General features: G+C 36.5%; 1 protein-coding gene across 1 annotated transcript in view; it reads right to left on the reverse strand.

Moving 5' to 3' along the window:
- C5 (complement C5) overlaps positions 1 to 22,628 on the reverse strand; it is a 98,133-nt gene that overhangs the window by 58,786 nt on the left and 16,719 nt on the right. Inside the window, exons 7-20 of the mRNA XM_006205564.4 lie at positions 21,794 to 21,884; positions 19,892 to 20,006; positions 18,145 to 18,271; positions 15,846 to 15,961; positions 14,089 to 14,274; positions 12,579 to 12,782; positions 11,376 to 11,585; positions 11,095 to 11,244; positions 9,852 to 9,981; positions 8,824 to 8,886; positions 7,658 to 7,855; positions 5,485 to 5,575; positions 3,967 to 4,040; positions 2,937 to 3,076 (exon numbers count right to left, since the gene is read on the reverse strand). Coding sequence (XP_006205626.2) covers positions 2,937 to 3,076; positions 3,967 to 4,040; positions 5,485 to 5,575; positions 7,658 to 7,855; positions 8,824 to 8,886; positions 9,852 to 9,981; positions 11,095 to 11,244; positions 11,376 to 11,585; positions 12,579 to 12,782; positions 14,089 to 14,274; positions 15,846 to 15,961; positions 18,145 to 18,271; positions 19,892 to 20,006; positions 21,794 to 21,884 — 1,895 coding nt within the window. The remainder of the gene's footprint in view (positions 1 to 2,936; positions 3,077 to 3,966; positions 4,041 to 5,484; positions 5,576 to 7,657; positions 7,856 to 8,823; positions 8,887 to 9,851; positions 9,982 to 11,094; positions 11,245 to 11,375; positions 11,586 to 12,578; positions 12,783 to 14,088; positions 14,275 to 15,845; positions 15,962 to 18,144; positions 18,272 to 19,891; positions 20,007 to 21,793; positions 21,885 to 22,628) is intronic.

Raw genomic sequence — 22,628 nt, forward strand, 5'->3', positions numbered from 1 at the left:
ACCAAGTTTCAAATCTTGGCTCTGCCACTTACTGTGTGACCAGAGCAGATTGCATGACCTCTTTGACCCCTCCATTTCTTCATCTTTGTAATGGGGATAATAATGGTACCTACTGACTTCTGGCTCAAGTAGTGAATATTTTTTATCTGCTCTTCAAAATCTAGTGAACTGACAGAACTACACCCAAAAGAATAAATCTGTGAGATCCAGAATAAATCAAGCAAGTAAACAAGAAAGAGTGCCAACATTCAATGACTAATTTTGAGGAATTTCTCAAAAATGGCAAATTCCTTTTTGCTCTTAACTATCTTCTTGGGAAACACAACAACCAGGGTGGGCAGGAGTTAAAGAAACCTACTGGGTCACCTGAAGCCTATGATTCCCCCAGGATAGCAAGAGTTGGGTGGGGAAGGGGAGATATAGAAGAGTCATTGGATAAAATTCAACTTATATTCACTATAAAACCCTTAGTAAATTGATATTAGAAATGAACTTTGAAACTGATATCAAAAAAACAAAAAACAAAAAAACTTTGGCAGTGGTTCTGCTTTCAGAAATAGCCAAGTAGCTCCAACTGGATAACACTTCTGCAAATAATGACTATAAACTCAAGACAAAATATGCATTAAAAAAAAAAACTACCTGAATGCACTAGAGGGTGGAAGAGAAGGTGACACTCAGAAGAAGGGAAGGACACTGGGCAAGGGTCCTGCCTGTTCTAACCTGAGGGCAGTCACTGTTAGTTCCCTGAGGATTAGCTAAAGCTCTGGTAGAATCTGCCATCTTACTGGCTTGAAGAACCAGGAGACAGAGTGTGGAGCAGCCAACACAATGGAAAAGTGAAGAAGCTCTGAGTTCAGTGTATAAACTTTGCTTAAACCTGGCTGACCCTTGAACTATGCACAGCACAGATTCCAAGCATCCCAGCGAAGACTAAAAGAACGGAACTGAGATTTCAGTTTGAGACTGATTCAGCCAATCGCCTGCTAAAACACACAAACCAAGATGTCAGCTATTCAGAGGATCATAAGGGAATCTATAACATTTCATTAAGAAAGTCCAAGGGTCAATGCAAAGTTACTAGGTGTGAAGGAATAGGAAAGTGTGGTCTGTACTCAACAGGAAAGGTAATTAATAGATAATTAACCGAGATATTACAGATGTTCTTGTTTTTTGGTATGATGAACAATGCACTGATAATTTAAAATAAGACAAAATATGGCAGTACCATGAGATGTGTGACACATCACTGTCTAGCTATAATTGTGTCATTGCAATTTGTGGTGCTCCAAGCAGTAGTGCAATGCAATGAAAGCATTACACGTGGTCTACATCACAACCACTCAACTCTGCTATGGATAATACCTACACAAATGAGTGTGACTGTAAACTTTATGGGCACTGAAATTTGAATTTCATACAATTCTCACGTGCCATAAAACATTCTTCTTCTTCTCCCCACCCCCACACTTTTAGAAATGTGAAAAACATTCTTAGATTATAGGCCATAAAAAAAGAAGGAGCAGGCCAGTTTCGGCCCAAGGCTCACACACTGCTGACCCTGATCTAGTACATAAAGCAAAAGGATGAAGGAATGTAAAAGATTCAATATTGTAGGCAGGTCAGTTTCCCTTACATAGGTTTACAAATCAGAACAATGCCTGAATACATTTTAAATTAAATCAGCAAGCAATTATTTGACACAGTCTTATAATCATAAAATTTAAAAATAATTCAATTTCAAAGTATGTACATATTTTTGTCTACATCAAAGTATGATAGCATGATCAACAGAAAATATTCAAGCATAAAATACATATGACACTAGGAGAATGGAATGAAATATGAGTTCACAGATAAAAAGGAGTGATATATATAGTCTGCTGTTAATAAGAGTTTATTTGGGTATTTTTAAATGGATTGCTATGGTATTTAGATTCTGCTGTATACCTTTAAAAGTTTGATATGAAAGCTTTATTTTAAAAATATCAATACTTAATATTCCCAAAGTTATAGATTTGCTTATATACTTTTTTAACTTTATGATGAAAAACTTTAGATGCCAAATTTAAAATGTGCCAATAGGGTACTTAGTTTTTCCAAAAAAATTTAGGGACATGTAAGCAAAATGTTTGGAGACCACTAAACACTCATGTCTAAGAATGAAATTAGAGATTTAAAAAAATATAGTCAGATTTTTGGACTGCATTGAGTTCCAATATAAAGTTCTGTGCTTGTGATTTTTAAGTCAGCCTGATGTATAATTCTCTTTAGAAGTGTGTTGGCAAAAAGAAGACAAATGATGGGTCTGACCATGGTTGGAATTTTTCATGGTGTAAACACCAGAGCAAAAGGGGATCAAGGGACTTGACATGATTAGGATCAGTGCAATCATATAATGATGGCTTATGAATTCTAACCTGAACAATAAAGACATAAGCATGAGAGGGCTAATGGATAATAAAAAAGGTAGGGGAGTTAATGGGTTGGAAGATTCAATGATGCTTGTAGAACTGTAGCTACAAAGTAACAAGTCAGGAGGACTTGGGTAGAAGGTTGTGGTCAGTTGGTGAGATGCTTGAAATAAAATTTTTGGAGGGGATGACAAGGTCTGCAAAGTGAAAATGAGTATAAATGGCTAAAATGGACAAAAGGAAAGTGCTGTTCGATGTAAGGAGATCAAGGAACTCAAAGTCCAGGGTGCTGAATAAACCAAATGAGAACTCATCTCTCTCTGAGCTCCACAGCACATTGATTACCTTAAGGACTTTTTGTATGAATAGTTATCTTAACTCTTCTTCAGTTTTGTATCCCTTCACTGAGTGTGGGGTTTTTATTTTTTATGTATGTGATAATTCCATTCATAGAATTCTCAGAAAATGAGAGAATTCTTCCTTTTTTCCATTTATTTGAACATATCATAAATACCTACTTACCACCATCCCAGACGTTCTATAGTTGTAAACAGTTCCTTTCAACTGGATCTGTTCCCCTCGTACAACAGAATACGGTATATTCATTTCCAGGAAGACATCTTTGAACACCTTTGCTTTGAGAGTATCAGCAACACATATACCTTCAGCGCAAAGTAGAAGCATATTAGGGAATTCCTATAATGCCTTATTAGTACTAAAATGTCTCAGATTTGCTTTGCTTCAGGGAAAAAGGAACGTTAGGTCATGTTTTTCTCATGCCTTATCACCTCATGTCCTTGAATTTTCTACTCACTGATTTTTTTTTAAATTGAGATATACCTGATGTATAACATTGTATTAGTTTCAAGTGGACAACTTAATGATCACCACAATAAGTCTAGTTAACATCCACCATCACACATACTACAAAATCTTCTCTTGTGATGGGAACTTTTAAGATCTACTCTTTTACCATTGATCTTCATTCAATAATTATTGGTATTAACAGAAAACTTCATTTGTCCAACAAATATTTAATTTTATTTAGGGCGTGAGAATGTTTATTAACTAAAGCACCAAATCTCTTTTTTAGATATTCATTATTGGTTCCATTTAATGGGTTTTAAAATTTGACTCTGGAAACCAGGATTTACAGGAACAAAAAATAGCAAACAGACAAACAAGCCAGGACTGAAGTTATTTATAAAGTATCTGCACTAAACCACCACAAAAAGGCATTAGTCCAGAGGAGAAATCATATATTTGTCTCTAACTCTACTCAATCTTCTAGTCACTGAGCAAAAGCAAAGGAAAATGGGGGCTTCATATCAGCATTTATAAAATGATGGCTAATAGACAGCAAAAGAAGAAATGAATGTGATCAAAGATGTGGGCATATCCAAGTCTTTTCATAATGCATTCAAAATAATATTTAATAAATGACACCACTTAACTCTTGGGTAAACTAAAATAGACAATAACAAAAAAAAACTACGTTTTGCTAATGAAATCACTCCTTATGTGAGTATATATATAACTTCAACTTGCTTACCACTATTTGAAATGCCAACACCTTGAATTTCCCAGGTAGTTAGAGAATCAGGTAGCACAAACTGCAACTGGTTTCTGAAATTTAAAATGATGATACTCAAATTACAGTGGAACATTGATTAACCCAACTTGACAGCATTCATTAACAGAATTTTTGCTTCATACTACCTTAGAAGAAAGAAAAAAATCGCAATGACACAAAATCACAATAGGTATTAAGGAAAAATCAAGCAAGAAAAATGTATTTAGTAACTCTCCTCATTTTATGCTTTTAGATATTTCACTTGTATGACGAAAATTCAGATTCAGAAGGATGCTTTTGAAACACTGCAAATTCAAAGCATACAAGTCAAAGGAAAAATATGTTTATTGTATAGGATGTCATAAAACAGGGAAGCAAAATAGCGCATCTTAACACTGCTCATAACAAAGTTGACATAACTAAACATTTCTGATTAAGATCAAGCTTATATATTTATTTCATTCAACAAACAGCTATTGTCCACCAACTTCGTGTCAAGTACAGCACTAAATACTGAGTATACAGCACTCTTAGATACAGTCCTGCTCTCCAGCAGTTTGCAGCGTAGTGGAAGAAATCGTTAAGTACATAAATTGCAATTCACTGTAATAACTCAAACAATAAAGCTTTTAAAAAGTTCAGAGGCAGTGTGCATTGATTCCAAACATTTATTTTAGTGTCTCTACAAGCCAGCCCCCATGCCAGGTCCTGGATATAAAACTAATCTGAATCTAGTCCTTGCCCTGGAGGTATTTACATTTTGATGCGGAATGTAAACAGGCCATTATTATACTGTGTGATACATGCAACAGAGTTCCTTGGGAGGGGTGATTCATCCTGTCACTGGTAGGGTGGGGGACACTGGTGGAAAGGTTTACAAGGGGAAGTGTTAGCTGAGGGGCAATGTCAGCAGTGTAGGGTAGGAATTATAGGGGACAAGGGTGGAGACAAGGAGACCCATTAGAAGACTGATTCCAGGCCCTGAACTCCCTGCCTTGACTGCTCCTTGGAAAGCCCATGCTTTGAGCCCCTGATCTGAGGATGGGTGACACTCAGGGACGGGGCAGTTTTCATCACTGTTTTCGTGCCTGGTACAGAGTAGGCATTCCATAAACATGTGTTGAATAAAGGACTTTAACGAGAAAAGAACCTTTCTCCTCATTAATCCACGTTTGCTTTGTAGTACAGATTTTCAGGATGAAAATGGCTGCGTAATACAGTGTATAGCATACATTGTATTCAGTAAAGGCTTACTGAAACGGAGTGAAATTAAATGAAATACTACCCTTCTTCCCCAAGTGTTAATCATGACCTGGAACCAATTATTAGAACAAATCAAATCACACATTAAAAGTAAAAGAAAACAGAATTTGACCCCATAGTAGTATCATCTTAACTCTTAAATAAACTTTTGGGAAATGGGTAGTTTCCAGATTTTTGGTCATAATATTTGCATTTTCCCACATTTTTCAGAGGAATGTCAAAGAAATATAATACCTTTTGGAGACATGATGAACTTCCCACAACCAGCTTTCTGGAAAATAGCTCCTTATTTCTGGTTTGGTTACTGCTAAAAGGGCCTTTATCTCTGGGAAAAAAAGTATATTTGATTATAGAAAAACAACATAAACTTCACTGAGCTAAATTTTAAAATATGGACATTCATCAATAACAAGTATTTTCTGAAAGGTCAATGAAACATTTTGTACAGTGATCTCAAAATATAACTATAAAGGCCTTAGGAATTCTCCACTAACAGCACTGACAAAATGCATAAAGCATAAAAGTATCTTCAATAATTTATTTCTTAAATTGCTAAATGTTTAGTGCTCTGGAAATTAAACATAATACTGATCAGTGTATAAGTAATTTATATTTTAAAAACTGCAATAATTGTTTTTCTATTATAAAATAGGGAGGTTTATATGATTCTCTGACTTACCTCAGGAATTTATTTATATTTCCTTTATAAAAATGGAAAGAATGTCTGCTTCTGTCTAAGATGCACTCACAGGGACTGGAGTTACCCTTTGCCTTAAAAATCTAGAACCAGAGATGATCGTTTTTAGATATTACAGCTTAAGTGACCCAGGACAATGATCCCTCAGAGAAGGGGGACATATTAGGTGAACCCTGAAGTTGTCCATGTTTACTGTCTGAAGGCAGATTACAGGCTTCAGGGCAAACAGAGGAACCCATGCAGACCCTGGCAGAACTGCAGTGCCACACATGAGAGTTTTGGGAGACCAAGCTGTCTCGAACAGGGGCAGAGAACCAGAGAGGAGAGAGCTGCAGAGGCTGAATTTCATGTAGCTGATGCCAAACCAGATGATTAGAGTTGAAAAATTGTACAATAAAAAATGGATATATACTAGATTGTTCATGAAAAAATACTTCTTGCAATAAGCAAAAAATCTGAATATAACCTAAATATATCTAATAATCTGATTTTAGTAAATGGCAATAAGAATTTATTTCTGCAGAAATATATCACTCAGAATGATGGCATTTAAGACATACTGTTAAGATGACTGGATAAAGGAGAGGTGGTATTTATACACAATGGAATACTACTCAGCCATAAAAAAGAACAAAATAATGCCATTTGCAGCAACATGGATGGACCTGGAGATCATCATTCTAAGTGAAGTAAGATAGAAAGAGAAAGAAAAATACCATATGGTATTGCTTATATGTGGGATATCAAAAAAAAAAGACACAAATGAACTTATTTACAAAACAGAAACAGACTCACAGAGAACAAACATATGGTTACCAGGGGGTAAAAAGGATGGGAAGGGATAAATTGGGAGTTGGAGATTTGCAAATACTACTATATATAAAATAGATAAACAACAAGTTTACACTGTCTAGCACAGGGAACTATGTTCAATATCTTGTGGTAACTTATAATGAAAAAGAATATGAAAACAAATGTATGTATGTATATGTATGACTAAAACATTATGCTGTGCACCAGAAATTGACACAACACTGTAAACTGACTATACTTCAATAAAAAAAGAATGCGAAATTTAAAAATACACACAAAAAAGACATACTCTTAAGCAAAACAACCAGATTATGAAACAAGCTCTATCATTCTGCTTTTGTTTGTTTTGATTATACATAAATGAATTGAAAGTCCCAGAAGTTCTGAAAACATGTTAATGAGAATTTTATAAGTTCTGAAAACAAATATTGTAGTTGAAATTGAAATAAGATTTCAACTTTTATATAGGCACACCTAAACTTAAGCCACATTTAGAAATCTTTTGCTATATATTTGGTCAGTATAGATATAAACAGAATTTTTAACGGTTGTAATGTCACAGAACCATAGAATTTTAGAACTCGAAAGCATCTTGGAGGTCATCTGGCCCAAGCTTCTTAATTTAAAAATGAGGAGGTGGAGGCTCAGAAAGGATAAATAATCATTCATGTTTGTAGAATGAGTCAGCTTCAAATTTGCCCTGGGTCTTGACTATGGACTAGTGCACTCTGCTCTGTCTTTTGATTCCCCAAAATGATAACAATTTTTTTTCTTAAGAACATTTACAAGTTATTTTTTCTACTTTCCATTTTAAGTAGAGCATGAAAACTGCCTTTCTTGGCAGCATAAAATTACACCAAATTCCTCATATTTTCCGATAGAAAATGTCTAACTTACGTAGTCTTCCCAACTGGATATTCTTATAAGATTCATTGAAACGGTGTTGTTGTGCGATGGCACAACACTCCTTGAAAGCTTTGATGCACCTTGGGCCTAACGTAATCCGGGAAGCTCTCTGCTCACAGCTTTCATCATCATTACGGTGGGCTCCATCATAACAACATTTCTTCACCATCACATGTTTGTACTTGGCAGCTGAAATGGCAATGATACAAGTATGCTTGATTATGCATAGTCATAACATCTCAGGCTCAGAAGGGCTCTTGAGGGATACTTGCTTTCTGCTGCCATAGAACCCCCTCTTCACAACAGCCACGGCTAGTTGACTGACCGGCCCTCCTTTGGAACTACCCTAGGAATGGGGAGAATGTGGCCTCATAAGGTAGTTCATTCTGATTCACACAAAACGGTGAAGGGCTTCCTGTAACTAAGCTAAATACTAACTTTTGAAACTGGTACATTGGGTTCGGCACCCTATGAGTAAAGTAAGTTAACTATCTGAGAAGCCTTCAAATATTTGAAGATAGTTATCACCACTATGCAAGTATGTTCTTCAAGCTAAATATCCTATAATTAAAATGACTTATGTACAAATGCAAAGTATTATTATATTACTATAAACATCCTTATTACTGAACTCAGGTCACTGACTTCAGGTTCAATGTTCTTTCTGTTGTAACATTGTCAATGATCATTATCTCCATTTAATTATTTAAAAATAATTTCTATTGGGCTTATTTCTCCAAAAATAATCCAAAATACACTTACCTGTTAAACGTATGCAAGAGAAGAGATAGATTTCTAGGTGTACCTCAAAGTTAATTAAATCTTGGATTTTGTTAGAATAAAATGGAAGAATATGATTTTAATTACTAGATGAAGTTTGCAGACAGGAAATATTTGTGACAAATGAAAGTTAATCTTTTATATTTTAGAGATAGAAATAATAAAGATTTATTTTCCTCAAATTAAATTTATGGCAAATGAACTATTAGATTTACTTGGATTAATCTTTCTCAGGGAAGTGAGCCAAATATCTGTACACATCTTTCTTTTCACCCATTCTATTTGAATTACGAGAAATTAGATAATGTTTCATTTTCTCCAGCTTTTGAATGATATGATCATAACTTTTTGACAACCACATGAAACTTTTACAGCACCTTCTTCCTCTATCTTCTTTTGCAACATTCTTTTCGGCCTGAGAATTTCTTTACAGGGTTCATCTGTTTTTAAAAAGATAAAGAAGAAGGAAGGGGAAAAAGGAGATAAAATTTAAAAAAAAAAAAGGAAAATTTCATGAAATTATTTAAGTCTTTAAAACATTCACAAATCATTTATTCATTCAATACTGACTGCTTTCGATGAGGTAATGTGCACTACACATCTCAATATGACTTGTTTTATCTTAGAGGAGCTCACAATCTACTGCAATATAGTTTGACTTGCTTGAGCTGAATTTGGCTTTGAGTTCTGCAACCTTTTTGATCCACTGATTAAAGAGAAATATCTAAGCCTAAGTGAGCAAAGTTTTTGTTAGGTATGCTATTTTAATTATTTTTTGTGCTATATTGTTACAGATAATAGTATCAAGTATAATTATGAACAATTTTAAAACCATGGAAAGAAGATGATTAAGATGGGGTCCTTGCCCTTAACGAGCCCACAATGGAGTGTCTGAGACAAGATGTGCAACTAAGCGTAAGAATGTGCAATGAAGTACTGTGATTATATTACTTATAAAGATTTATCTAGTCCCTCCAGTATTCTCCCTATCAAAGGAGGCCTCTTAAGAGGAGATGATTCGTCCACTAGCTTCTCCAGGCTACTAAAAGGGAAAGCAGTCCTGATAAGGAAAAGCACAAAGATGAAAAATGACCCAGTGCCACCCAATAACTACACTTGGTTCTGTTAGCTTAAACATAAGGTCATGTAGAGTGGAATGAGACACAGTTGGAAAGAGGTGCGGAGGAGATCATGAAAGGCCTTGAGTATTACCATAGAGAATTTGTCTTCTATTTTGAAGGCCAATGAAACCTTTTATACAGGGGGGTTACCTACTCACGTCATTCTAAGATCAGCATAGAGAATATTATGGAGGAGGGACAAAAATGAGGTCTGGGAGACAGATGATCGATGTAAATTTGAGTAATCAATTTCAAGAATAAACAAAAACTGCTGAGTGTTTTACCATTTTCTTGGGCATCATCTGCATTTGCATTGGTGAGGAAAGTGAGTCCAGCCAGGTAGAACACCTCTGCATTTGTGTGGCCACCACCTGCCCCGCAGCCCAGGTCACTCTTCTCTAAAGTTTGAAATACCTGTCCAAAGGTAGTTAGTTAATTTAATAATTCTTAGGAATTAACTAAAGGTGAAAATCTGAATAGGTTGAGCCAGTTTAGATGTAGAGATCATTTCTCTGAAAAATTAAAGATATGAGTTGTTACATGGTTATAACAAATCTGTGAAACACACAGGCCACTCATTTATTGAATGGCCAAAGACCAAATTTCCCAACTTCATTCCTTTAGTTTGTCCTTTTGTACTTAAAAATGCTTACCTCTTCAAAATTAAATCGAGAACTAAGTCTTAAACTTTCATGATTCTTAGAAATTGACCCATGCTGTTTTATGCATAGAAAGCATACTGCAATCAATATAATGTCCAAAAAAGAAGAAGTGGGTGAATATACGAACGAGTGAATTAACAAACAAGCTCATTTCTAAGTTGGTTAAAAAAAAAAAGAGCACAATCTCTTGTATTTTTGGGAAGAGGGCTCTAGGCTCTAAGTTCTCTAAAAGATAACTTTTCTGAGGGGGCTTTTTCCAGTTTCAATTTTGATCCTAGATGTTTTTTCCTTTCTGAATGTTTTTAACTAAATAGTTTCTCAGTTCTTTCTTCCTTCTTCAAAGAAATTCAAGCCTAGAAAATAGTAGCAGAGCATAGCCAAGATAAATGGGAACTTAGGGGAAGTGAATCATTTTCACATTCTTCTCAGCCACAGATTTTAATGAAAGTTAAAAAAGAAAACCAAACTCCCCAAAACAGAAACAAACACAAACAAACCAACAACCCCCCACCCCCCCAAGATTGCCTATCCATTCTTCCCTGGTGCTGCTACTATAAAGCCCCCTGCTCCCAAATCTCCAAATCCTCCCAATCAGCGGCACTTTGGCCCCATGAATGTAATTACTGTCATGGTCATGTGTTTCTAAAGTGCTTAACTCCGTACTTGGAAAAGCAAAAAAGGATAGACTTGGGCTTTAGAGACTAATGTGAAGACGGCTTGTCTTCCTAAGAACTGTTTCAAGTAGATTATAGAAAAGCAGGTCTAGTTTTCCCTAAATTCTTTTCCCACAACCTACCCTAGTGGCCGCACTTTGTGAAGCACTGCATAGGGCAATCCCAGTAACCAAGGCCGTGCACTACTTAACTCTTTCCAGGGGCTTCTTGATTGTCTTTTGCACTCCGTATATAGCACTGTCCACTGCCGTTAAAGCCACCCAGGAGGCCGACTCAGTTGCCATATTAAGAGTTACATGGTCACCGGGAGAATATGCCTCTGTACTTGGAGACAGATGGACCTAAAAGATCATTTGAAAAAAAAAATGTCATTTATATGACCCAAAACTTCACAGATAGCTGTGTTTACAGCCCCCCCCCCCAATTCAGAAGAAAATTTGATTGTGACTTAGACTTATGATATGTGGCTCACCTGGAGCTGGTTGCCACACTTTTCTTCAATAGTTAACCAGACTGAGTCGGACACTAATTCTGCAGTCTGCTCTCCTGTAACGATGTAATACACCAGAAGACGGGCTGAAGGAACCATGTTTTGTGTCACTGGAATGTTTACACTTTGATAAGCTGAATCTGAAAGTTTCTCCCTTGTGCCAAAGTGAACGATTTTGCCCTTGGATAAAATCTAAAAATAAACAGCAGCAGCAATGATAGTTACAAAAACACAACCTTTGCTTCAGGATGGAGTTTGGAGCTGGAGTAGAAATTATGTTAAAGAAAAAGAAAGTTAACATTGTACGGGCCTAATATGGACCAGGAGCTTCACATTTAATTAACTCCTTTAGTTCCCGTACTAATCAGAAGGATAGGAATACTGTCCCTATTGTGCAGATGAAGGGACTAAGGTTCAGGAATTAACTAAATCTCGTACTGATTTTAGTACAAAACCACCTAGCTAGGAAATCAGAGAGCTAAAATTTGACCCCAAATCTGCTTAAAGTCATCACACTGTCATTAACATCTCCTTGCTTAATTGATTAAAAAATATTGATGAGTAAGTGGAGGGCATCTTATTTGGTAATTAAGTTTTAAAGCAGAGATTAGGTTCTAAATTGGAGGTTTAAGGTTAACAAAACTACAAATCATATGAAGCCAAAATGTCCTCAGACAGCCCTTAAATTGTCCTTAGAGAGCAGGGCTGCGTATAAAGCTTTGGTACATAGTCCATAAACAGGCCACCTAATTATTCATCAGTCAATATGATCTAGGGTCCTCATTTATTTTTTAATTTCTAAGCATGTAATCTTTGCCTATGAAGTAGAAAAGAGGTGATGTGAGAATTTAATCAGGCTCTCTGGAGGAATCAGTCTCTCTTCTGTGAAAGGCAGATCACACAGTCAGAGGTTCCCCATTCAAATCACAATCTCCCTCTTCCAAGCTGGAGTGACCATGGTGAGTCTTTTAACCTCTTTGTCTCTCAGTTTCTTCATCTGTGAAATGATCATGTAAATCAGGTCTTGTCTCAAAGGCTTTTGAAAAATTGATTAACAAATTAGGTGATGTTCTGGAAAGCGCTTTGTAAGAACATAAGAAAGGGATCATTCTAATGCTTCTCTATAAGCAAAGGAAAATCAGGTGGGGTAATAGACAGATATAAATCTGTCATTATTACACTTACCAAGTAATTATAGTGAGTTATTTTGTCAATATATGGACTTCTAGGGGTAACAACAATATTCAGATGTTCTCCCACAAGCAAAGGTTTATAGTTTTCAGTCCAGTCTATATAGAGGTAACTTTGGCTGAGAGATGAATACGCTATTGCTCGAAAATCTTTGCTGGCTTGATTTTCTTCTGGAAGATCTGGGTCCTGGGTCCTGACCTGAAAAGGAAAAAAGTGAAAAACAAAAAATAAAACAAAACACTTGGACTGTGGTGTAATGTCTTCCATGAAACACACTTTTTAAATCCTCTGCTTTATAAATTTCTAAATTTAACAATGCCAAATGCTAAAGAGAAAAAAAAAATACTCCATTACTCCAACGTTTGTAGGTTCAGCTATGGTATCAAGTGACTTTACAAAGGCTATGGGCAATCATTGGGATAATATGAGCTATTATCAGGGAAAGTCTGATGAAGAGAATAAGATGCCCCTGGAACAAATATTGGCACCCTTCCTGAAGTGTCATGGTGAGTTTGGGACTCCTTTTCTTATAGGGTGGGATTGCAGGAATTGGGGGTAAGAGAAGGGTAGCAGTGGGGAGGTCTTGAGGACTGGGAACAGGAGTTGTGAATGGACATCACACAGACTCTCTGGTCCAATTTCATCGTGAGACAGTGGCACAGAGCAGGACTTACAAACACAGAGTGGGGCAGAAATAATACCATGGCAGCATTATCGGCCTTCGACAGCAAAGGGGTTAATAGCTCGTGCTCCAGAGAGATATGCATTGGTTTGTATCCAAAAGTCACCATTCATTAAGTCTGGATAAGTTATTTAACCATAGGAGAGGTTAAAAGCCTCTGTTTCCTCAGTTGCAAAATGGCAAAGATAATATTCTCTGACTCATAGAGCTGATTAAATGGGTATTAAATGTATTTTGCATAAAGCTTTAGCAGGATGACTAGCACTTTGTAAGGGCTCAGTAGATGATGGTGAATATATGCATACTCGGGTCATTAACATGCATTATTAATTTACTCTTTTTTTTTATAATTTAGGATTGGGAACCTAAATATTATTTGCTGGGAGAGGAGACTATTCAGTGACCTTTCAGGTAGAGTGATTCATACAACTAGAAAAAAAGAGAGGCTTCCACATTTGACTCGTTTGTGGCCCTGAAAAGAGATTAAAAGTTGGGGGAGGGAAAAGAGACTATTCCTACAACTGATTCCTACTGCCATACCTGTTCTGAAGCTTTTCGATTCTAATACAGTCTCACTGATGTGAGAGAAAATAATTCATCCCAAATAAAATACTGATAGATTTATCTTCCTCAAGGACCATTCAATGGATTAGCAGATTGCTTCTGGTGCTTTTTGTTTGTTTGTTTTTTGGATGCAGAAGTGTGGAACTGTTCACTGGACTCATGTACAAAATCTGCCACATTTGTTTTGCATATTGGCCAAAACACACAAGTCAAAAGTACACACTGTCCTAGAAAATTTAACAGGAGAATTCAGCTCACGTTAAACTCCAGCACCGTTACTTCAGATGGGAGATTCACCACAAACAAAGCTACTCCGTCACTGGAACGTGTTACACTTTCCTTTAACTCCAAGTCGGATGTCTCTTGGTTTATGTCGAGAGTTTGTGCGCTCAGAGTCACCGGGACCCCTCCTACCAACTGGTCAAGAGAATCCTTAACCTGCACCTGTTTGTCAGAACAGTCCAAATTCATTTCAACAGCTCATCACTTCTTTTAAAGCATAGCAATTCTGAAATGATTTTCCTTCCTCCCCACCAATGTATAAATTATTCATGTTTAATTCAGTAAAGAGAAGCATGTTCTCAACTTATATGTAGAAAGATTTAATCTTATTTAGTTAAATCATTCTTGAATGGATTTCCCCCGTTTATCAAGAAGACTCAGAATTTAAATATCATTCTAATTAGATCTGCCAAATGTGACAAGGTCTTCTGCTATCGAATTTCTGTGTTTCTTCAATTGGTTGAGAACTGGAAAAAGGAGAAAATGAGGCAATTACTTCTGGGAATGATTCTCTTGGATATGAGAAATTAAAAAAATGCATTTTTTTCTCCTTAAATTCTACCTTGCATCACCATATATATGGTCATATAGAATTTCCACAGATATGTTTTATATTATTTTATATTTATATGTCATATGAAATATATAAAAGATATTTTAAAATAATAAATATATTCTGCATAATGACAGTTCATATTTTATTATACTATATATTACTATGTATTATATATATTATAAATTTTCATATGTATTATATAATAATATGTTATATATTATTAAATATGTAATACATGTATGTAAGAAGTTATAAGCATGTCTAAAGCTTGTTTGGGGCTTGGTAAATTTTTTTCTCTTAAAACCAGTGACTCACAGTAAGTAATAAGTAACCCATTTTAATCATCCTAAAGTTGATTTTTAAAAGCAACACCTCTTTAAAGAATAAAAAAAATTCTACTTTAGCTTTCTAAAGGATAGGGAACAAAAATTCCATTTTATAAATATAATAAAACATGTATATAATAGAACATATTTTATATTCATATATAATAAAATATAGAATACTAAATACAATAAAATATAATTAAAAAGTTAAATAAATGTTTTAACTCCATGCTATTCGCATTTTAAGAAGGAAAAGGGGATGACAAAGAGAAAATATTTAAAAAGGAAAAAAGAAGTAAAAAAAACTTAGAGAAAAGAGTCAGAGACAGAAAGTGTCGAGATGAAAAGGCTGGAGAGCAGTAGAGAGAGATGAGATTGTCTTAGACAGAGTTATGCCCGAAGAGAGTGCAAAGTGAAGAGCACAGAGGAGGCCCTCGGAGATACACAGGAAGTAAAAAATGAGAGAAAGGGGTCTATTTTCAAGCAATAATATCTCCATCTTAAGACATTTTAAGAACATGATGCCAAATAACTTTAAATATTACTAGTTTTTGAACTACAGACTTTCAGGGTTTTATTTACGTATCATTTAATGCCACGTTATTTAGGGAATGCCTAACACAGGATATCTTACTACATACTGATACTTGCCCTAAGGGTTGAAATCATTCCCAAGGTTGAAGTTGGCCTGCAGTTTCCCACCCCGATCCCATGGCATTACAGGAAAGGCAGATTTCGCAGAATGAGTTCCCTCTGTGATCTGCTTCTTTGTCATCTTTCCCCCGTTTGGCACCCCTACGTTTTCAGAAAAAGACAGTCACATTCAGCAGTTCCCCGACCCTCTCATCTACCTTGACAGAATATGGAATCCCAGGCTTCACAAAAAGAGGAGTAGCAACCAAATTCAGTTTGTAGGGAGAAAGGACATATTTGATGCCAGGAATTTCTGCCTCTTCAGAAAATCCACCTAAAGAAATGACAAGGATTATGTTGACCTTTTTTAGGCATGTACTGATCTGTGTGGCGAGCGATTTTGTCTCCGTATGTCTACAGACTCACTCAATCATTCATTCATGCCATTCCTGCATTCATTCATTTACCAATAGCAAGTAGGACCTGGGTTTTGGTTCAGAGGGGCAGTGCAAAGAGGAGTCTAAATTCTTCTCAGGAGTTTCCAAAGCCTTGGGCACAAGGCTTGTGTGTAGAGATGACCCTTGTAGCAGTAGAGCAATACGACTGGATGGAGGAGAAATCTGAGGAAGAGACACCACTTTTTGCCAGTGGCGTGAGTTTCAGTTAAATATTTATAAAGGATTAAGGAGAGAAGGAAAGGGTAGGCCAGAGACTAAACATTACATGGAGTTTACCTTTAGAGCTCATGGATATGGAGAGAAATGGAGAAGACATAAAAAGAGAGCTTGAGATAGAGAGAACTCTGAGGGTCTACTGGCAAGCCCCCAATGGTGTTACCCTTCAGCTAAAACTTAAGCTAAACTATTAAGAATCATATACAAATCTCTAGGATCCCCAAACTCCTTTCCAATATTACATCCCTAATACCCCAACATCTATATCCTATACTTCAGCCAACTGAATAAGCTGCTATCCTCAGAGATCAAGCTTTATTTCCCACCCTTGGTATGTCCTCTCTATGAAGGGTGCCCCACTTCACCCTGCCTACAATCCCTGCCTCAAATCCCCTTAAGACAAGACTGATCATCTTCAGGACACCATTCTTGGTTGCTCAGCAATCATCTAGGAGCTCATCTTCTTCGGAAGGTCAGCAGCATTAAGTACTTCCCTTAGGGCACATGTGGAATTCCTTCTTATAACAGAATTCTTTGTTTGCTTTCCTTACAGCTGAAGCTAGTCTATAACACACTTGAGTACTGAGATTATGCATCATTGATATTTGTAAGCCTGCATGTTCAGCAGCATTCTTTGAAGAGCTAATAAACATTGCTTAAACTGAATTTATTTGAAGTGAATAGAGAAAAATAAAAGTAAGAAAGAAACATTAAAATAATGTCAAAAACAAAAGCTAGGGTAAGGAGTATAAAATCACCATCATTCTCCTACATTTATTGAGTATCGGATGTATACAAAGTACTCAGTAAATTACCTCAATTCTTCCTTCTGCTACTCTAGAAGGATGGATTTAAAGAGGTGGAAGGGGCTGTAGGAATTACCTGGTTTAACACTCATTTTATTGGGAAAAAAAAGGACTCATTGTGGTTAAATTATTTGTTCAAGGTTAGTTGGGGGTTCAATATAGACCTGAAAATATAAAGAACATTAGTAAACAAGACATAGCAGAAGTAAGACAAATTGATCCAACTTGGAGTGATAATTAACAACTATTAAAAACCGTTGGAGTGGGGGTTGGGAGTACTAGACAAAGTGTTAGGAATGCTAAGAAAGCAGTCGGTGGAGAGAAGAAGAGGAGGGGGAAGAGGAGGAGAAAGGAAGAGAAGAAAGAAGGAGGAGAAGGAGAAGAGGAGAAAGAGGGAGGACAAAGAGGAGGAGAGGGAGGGGAAGAGGAAGGGGGAGGAACGGGAAGAGGGAGAAGCAAGAACAATAAGGATGCGGAGGAGGAAGAAGAGCTGTTTTAAGTGCTTTGCACATATTGACTCTTTGATCCTCACCATAATCCTGCGAGGTATATACTATTATTGGATCCATCTTAGAAACATTATTACTTCCAATTTTAGGTAGAACTACTGACCATTACAGAAGAAAAGGGATTTAGATACATTTAGTTCAACTCTGTCACTGTACAGCTAAGGAGATGAAAACCATGATAGTAGTAATAACTTTCATTTGCACAGTATTTTATCAGCTACTTTTACATGCATAATCTCTTTGATTTTTTATTTTTGCCAGGTGAGAAAATTGGGGCGCCAGGTGACCAAGCCCGATAGGCTGCAGCGTTGCCTGGGATACCAACTGCGCAGGAATTATTCCATTTTAGTCACTGAAGCAGTAGGGACCCAACGGCTGGAGAGTGGCAGGGCCATATTCTAATCCCAGTTTTTAATGATATAAAAAATAAAATTTACTATGAAAGAACATAAGGTGTGAAAGAACTGTAGACATTATTTATACCTTTAGTATGCTGCGTAACTATGAAAGTTAAAAATAAACACTTACCTGTAGACTCAATGACGGTCACACCTATATAAAGGTACTTGTTGTTTAACTCTTCTAGGCTCTCATAGGACAATTCTTTAACTGCTGTTTCAGAGTTAAATGTGACTTGAGCAACTCCATTTACCAACTTTTTAAAGGAGGAAAATGAAAAAGTTATTTCAGAGGAGAAATTACGAGAAAGAAAATGAACAAAATGTGCCTTTACTAACCTCTCAATTGAAGACAAATGTCAGAGGAATGCTTTCTTGTCACCCGTAAAGGGAATAGCTGAGTCCACAGTTAAGCCCAGAATGCTATTTCTTAATCTATTTGTTTAGAATCATAGACACGGAGGCGTTTTAAACCTCATTTGGTTCAGCTGGTCTTCTGTGTACTAACTGAAAAAGGTGCCTTCCTCCAATCCCTGAGACACTGTCACGCTTCCAGGTGTCTCAGCTTACTCTTGCTTTTAACTCATCATAATGATGAGTTAACTAATCATAACAGGGTTCTATGGTATTTAATTTGTACTTTGCTGCTTAGATATTGAAACACTAATTTAAAAACATACAATAGGTAAAAGGACATACAGTTAAGTCACAGAATATTAATTATTAACTACAACTGTTAAATAGATTTTGCTTTATCTTTTCTTCTGAAAAGATTCATGAGGCCAGGAATTTTTGTCTTATGTAGCTTTAAATCTCAGTGTCCTGCATAGAATCTTTCATGGAATAGAGGCATTTAATTGATACCCTGAAGAAATAAAACTGTCCTTTGAAAAAGCAAAGGCTAAATAACTGATGGTAAAACTATGTGAATACACAGTAGAGAACAGAATGACATGAGCCCTTATCATCTGCAGCATAACGTAAAGAACACGAAAACAGGGAAGAGGGGGCCAGGACTCTGAGCTCCAGCAGCCACTAGCTCTTAGCTGTGGCCGGATAGATTCCCAGTGACTTCATTGTGAATTCATTCACTTATAAATTTTTATAGTGCACCTATTATTTGCCAGGAACCAGGCTGGCTGTCAGCATATAATGAGAATGATTCAGACCCACAAAGAGTTTCATGGAAAGAGTGATAGAGAAGTAAATAAACCATTACAATAAGAAGAGTTTCTCAACCCTGCAATACTGACGTTTTGGACACAATAATTCTTTGCTGTGAGGTACTGCTCGGTGCCCTGTAAGAGTTTCAAAGCATCCCTGGCCTCCACCCACTAAGTGCCTGTATCACCCTCTTCCCCAGTTGTGACAACCAAAAATGTCTCTGGACATTATCAAAGGTCCCGGGGAGGAGGGGTGTAAAAATCATTCCTGGTTGAGAACCACTGCAATAAAATGCAAAACACGCTCTGCTAAGAGCGGCTCAAGCCCTGAGGGAGTAGAAAGAGTGTTGATGTTGAGACAAAGAATGAGAAGGAATTTGTCAGGCAAAGAAGAGGCAGAAGAGGACAAAGGGAAAGGGCATTCCCAAGCAGAAGGAGCAGTTCTGCAAAGACCTGGAGGTGAGAAAGACTAGGGTAAGTTTGAGAAACTGGAGTGATCAGGGCAAGGGAGAAGAAAGTGGGAGATAGGCTGGAGAGAGGAGCTGATGCCAAGGAAAGTGAACTTAATATTAAGGATAGTGAGAAGCCAACGGAGGATTTTAAAGCTTCAGTTTCCACGCCTATATAAAATGAGGGATTGGACTAGATGATTCTGCAGTAACGTTCCATCGCTAGCATTCATGATGCATCTTTAGGTATGATGGAACATCTTACCATCGTGTTTCGCATTGCTTTCGGCATCATTTCTTTCAGCTCATCATTTATATCTTCTTTTATTCCAAAAGAGATATACACTTCAGCCTCGTTGACGACTTTATTATAAAAATATCTGTCGAACAATCATACCATAAAATTGTTTTACTAACGTGACTACAATAATAAAATTTGGATAAAAGGTAACAATTTAAAATTACATAAAGCACTTGATACACTGTAAAGCGTCTTTCATCCACTATTACATTTCATCCTCATAAAGCTACAATGATAAAGCCAAAGAATGGATTTTTATTGCTATGTACTAGATGAAAACACTGATCTCGAGGCCATCAAAAGAGTCAGGTCTGGGGCCCTTTCCTACAAGACACGTTACTTCATCAATGATTTTGGTACCATTGGGGAGCTGCTCCCTATTTTCTTTTATATCTTTAAAAGCAGCATGTCCAATGAGAGTTATATAAGTTCTTTTAAAAATTCTAACTGCAATATTCCCTTTTTAGTTTAGTTATTAAAGAAGAATAAAGAAAACTTTCTGCATAGCAAATACTATAGCAAGAGCTAACTTTCCTTATTCGTAGTTTGAACAGAGAAAGTAAGCCTCTCCATTAAAAGATGTCAATTTCTATGATTTTCTGTCAAGTGAGCATTTTATGTTGGTTTAGATTAAGTGACAAACACTCAATTTGAGGAATAAATGCTAATTAGAGTGGCGATATGGGGTAGCATTTGAGGACATGGATTCTGGAACCAGACAGACCGTGTGGCTTACTAGCTGTGTGATCTTGGGTAAATTACTTACCACGTATGTATCTTCGTTTTTCCATTTGTGATGTGGGGATAGTGATAGTGCCTACCTTATAGAGTTTTCATAAAGATTAAATGAGCTCATATACATAGAGTGCATTGAAAAGTGTCTGACATAGAATTGTATAAATTGGTTACTGTTATTAATAGCTACATTATATTGTCATTTTTAAATGACCTAAGCTTTTGCAGTAGATTGCTTGCAAAACTAACCCGAATTATCCACTTCCGCATGTGTCCACCACCTTTGCAGCTCCTTGTGTGCAAAGGCTATGAGGGGAATCTATTTCCTCTTGGGCTAGTCTTGTAATTTGGTTTGGACAAAAGATAATGGTGGAAGTGATGTCGCACCAGTCTCAAGTGTAGGCCTCAGGAGAACTTTTATGCTCCCATTTTTTCTCTTTGAGCATTGCTGCTGCTACAGGCTAGCTGGTTGGTTGATGAGAAACACACATGCTCCAATCATTCTTGTAGCTTCAGTCAATTGCCAGCCAGTCATGTGAGTAAGACCTCCCTAGACCAGCTGGCCCCTAGCTGACCTGCCAACTGACTGTGGGCACATGGATGAGCCCCACTGACATTAGTCTAGCCCACAGAATTGCCCAGCTGACTCGTAAATGGTTGTGGCACTGGATCTTGGAGTAGTTGTGCGGCATTAGCTGGCTGATTAAGTCATTAAAAAAAAAATGACAAGAATTGAAGGCTTCATAATGCAGTCCCAAGATTCTAAGTCATGCTGGTTCCTAAACATATGTTTTGAAGTTAAGTCTTTAGGATTTTGTTTTGCTAGTGAATAGCCAACAAAGGTAAAATCAGAACCATCTAGAATTAGTATGAGCAAATAAACTATAGGCATGATGTCTTCTCAGTCAGTTCCAAAGTCGTAGCAGATATCATCAATAAATCACAGATCTCAGCAATGTATTAATGTATCCACTCAACACATTGTACACCTAAAACTTGCCCAATGATATATATCAATTTTATCTCAATAGAAATGGAAAAAAATCACAGATCTCACTCTTGGCAACTATCACCAGAGCTAGCATTCAGTTTAGCCAGATAATCTGAAAAAGAAAAAAAAACCTTTCTTACCTTGCTTTTATGGTAATTTCAAAATTGTTAAAGTCCTTATAGCCAATGAAATTGTTTTCTGGTTCTATTGAGACAGAAAAATGTGGCAACACTGAAAAGAAAAATGAAGAGGCAACATTACCATTTAAATTAGAGTAGCCTTTAAAACATAGCAACCAACTGTACTTTCTGGTATATTTGGGTAAGCTCTGACATCAACACAGCATCCACTTTGTTGTCGTCGTCGTCGTCGTCATCATCATCATCATCATCATCATCATCATCATCAACAACGTCTTTGGGAAGCCTCCCATTCTACCAATCAGAGGTCATCCCATCTCTATGTACTAGAAGCACTTTGCTTATGCTTTGATTTCAGCACTTATTATAGGCAATTGATTATTTCCTCCACTAGCATATGGGATCTTTGAAACAAAAAAAGACTATTCTCTGTCTTTGTGTGGCTCCCCTCTTATCCTTCTCATAAGTCGTAAATAAATATATGCTCAACAAATGTTTATTAACTTGAAAACAGAAAAAGAAAATTCTTATTTAACATTTCCTTTTTTGTCTAGCAGATAAAATCCATCCAGGCTCCAAATTCCAACATAAAACTCTCACTTTAGTCAATAAGAGACAGCTTACAATTAGCCCCCAAAAAAACAACCTTCATGCAAAATCAAATATTAGGGCAGAAACGAAGGAGGCTTTTGGTTTTTTTGTTTTTTTTTTCTATATCTTTGGTATCTTGATTGCCCAAAGGAAAACAATTTCACCTGTCAAAATGGCACTGTATTCTCTTTATACTAACTCAGACTGTGTACTAAGGTTTACAGGTTCTAATTCAATTAACCTG

The sequence above is a fragment of the Vicugna pacos genome, chromosome 4, assembly GCF_048564905.1.
Source record: "Vicugna pacos chromosome 4, VicPac4, whole genome shotgun sequence".
NCBI lineage: Eukaryota > Metazoa > Chordata > Mammalia > Artiodactyla > Camelidae > Vicugna > Vicugna pacos.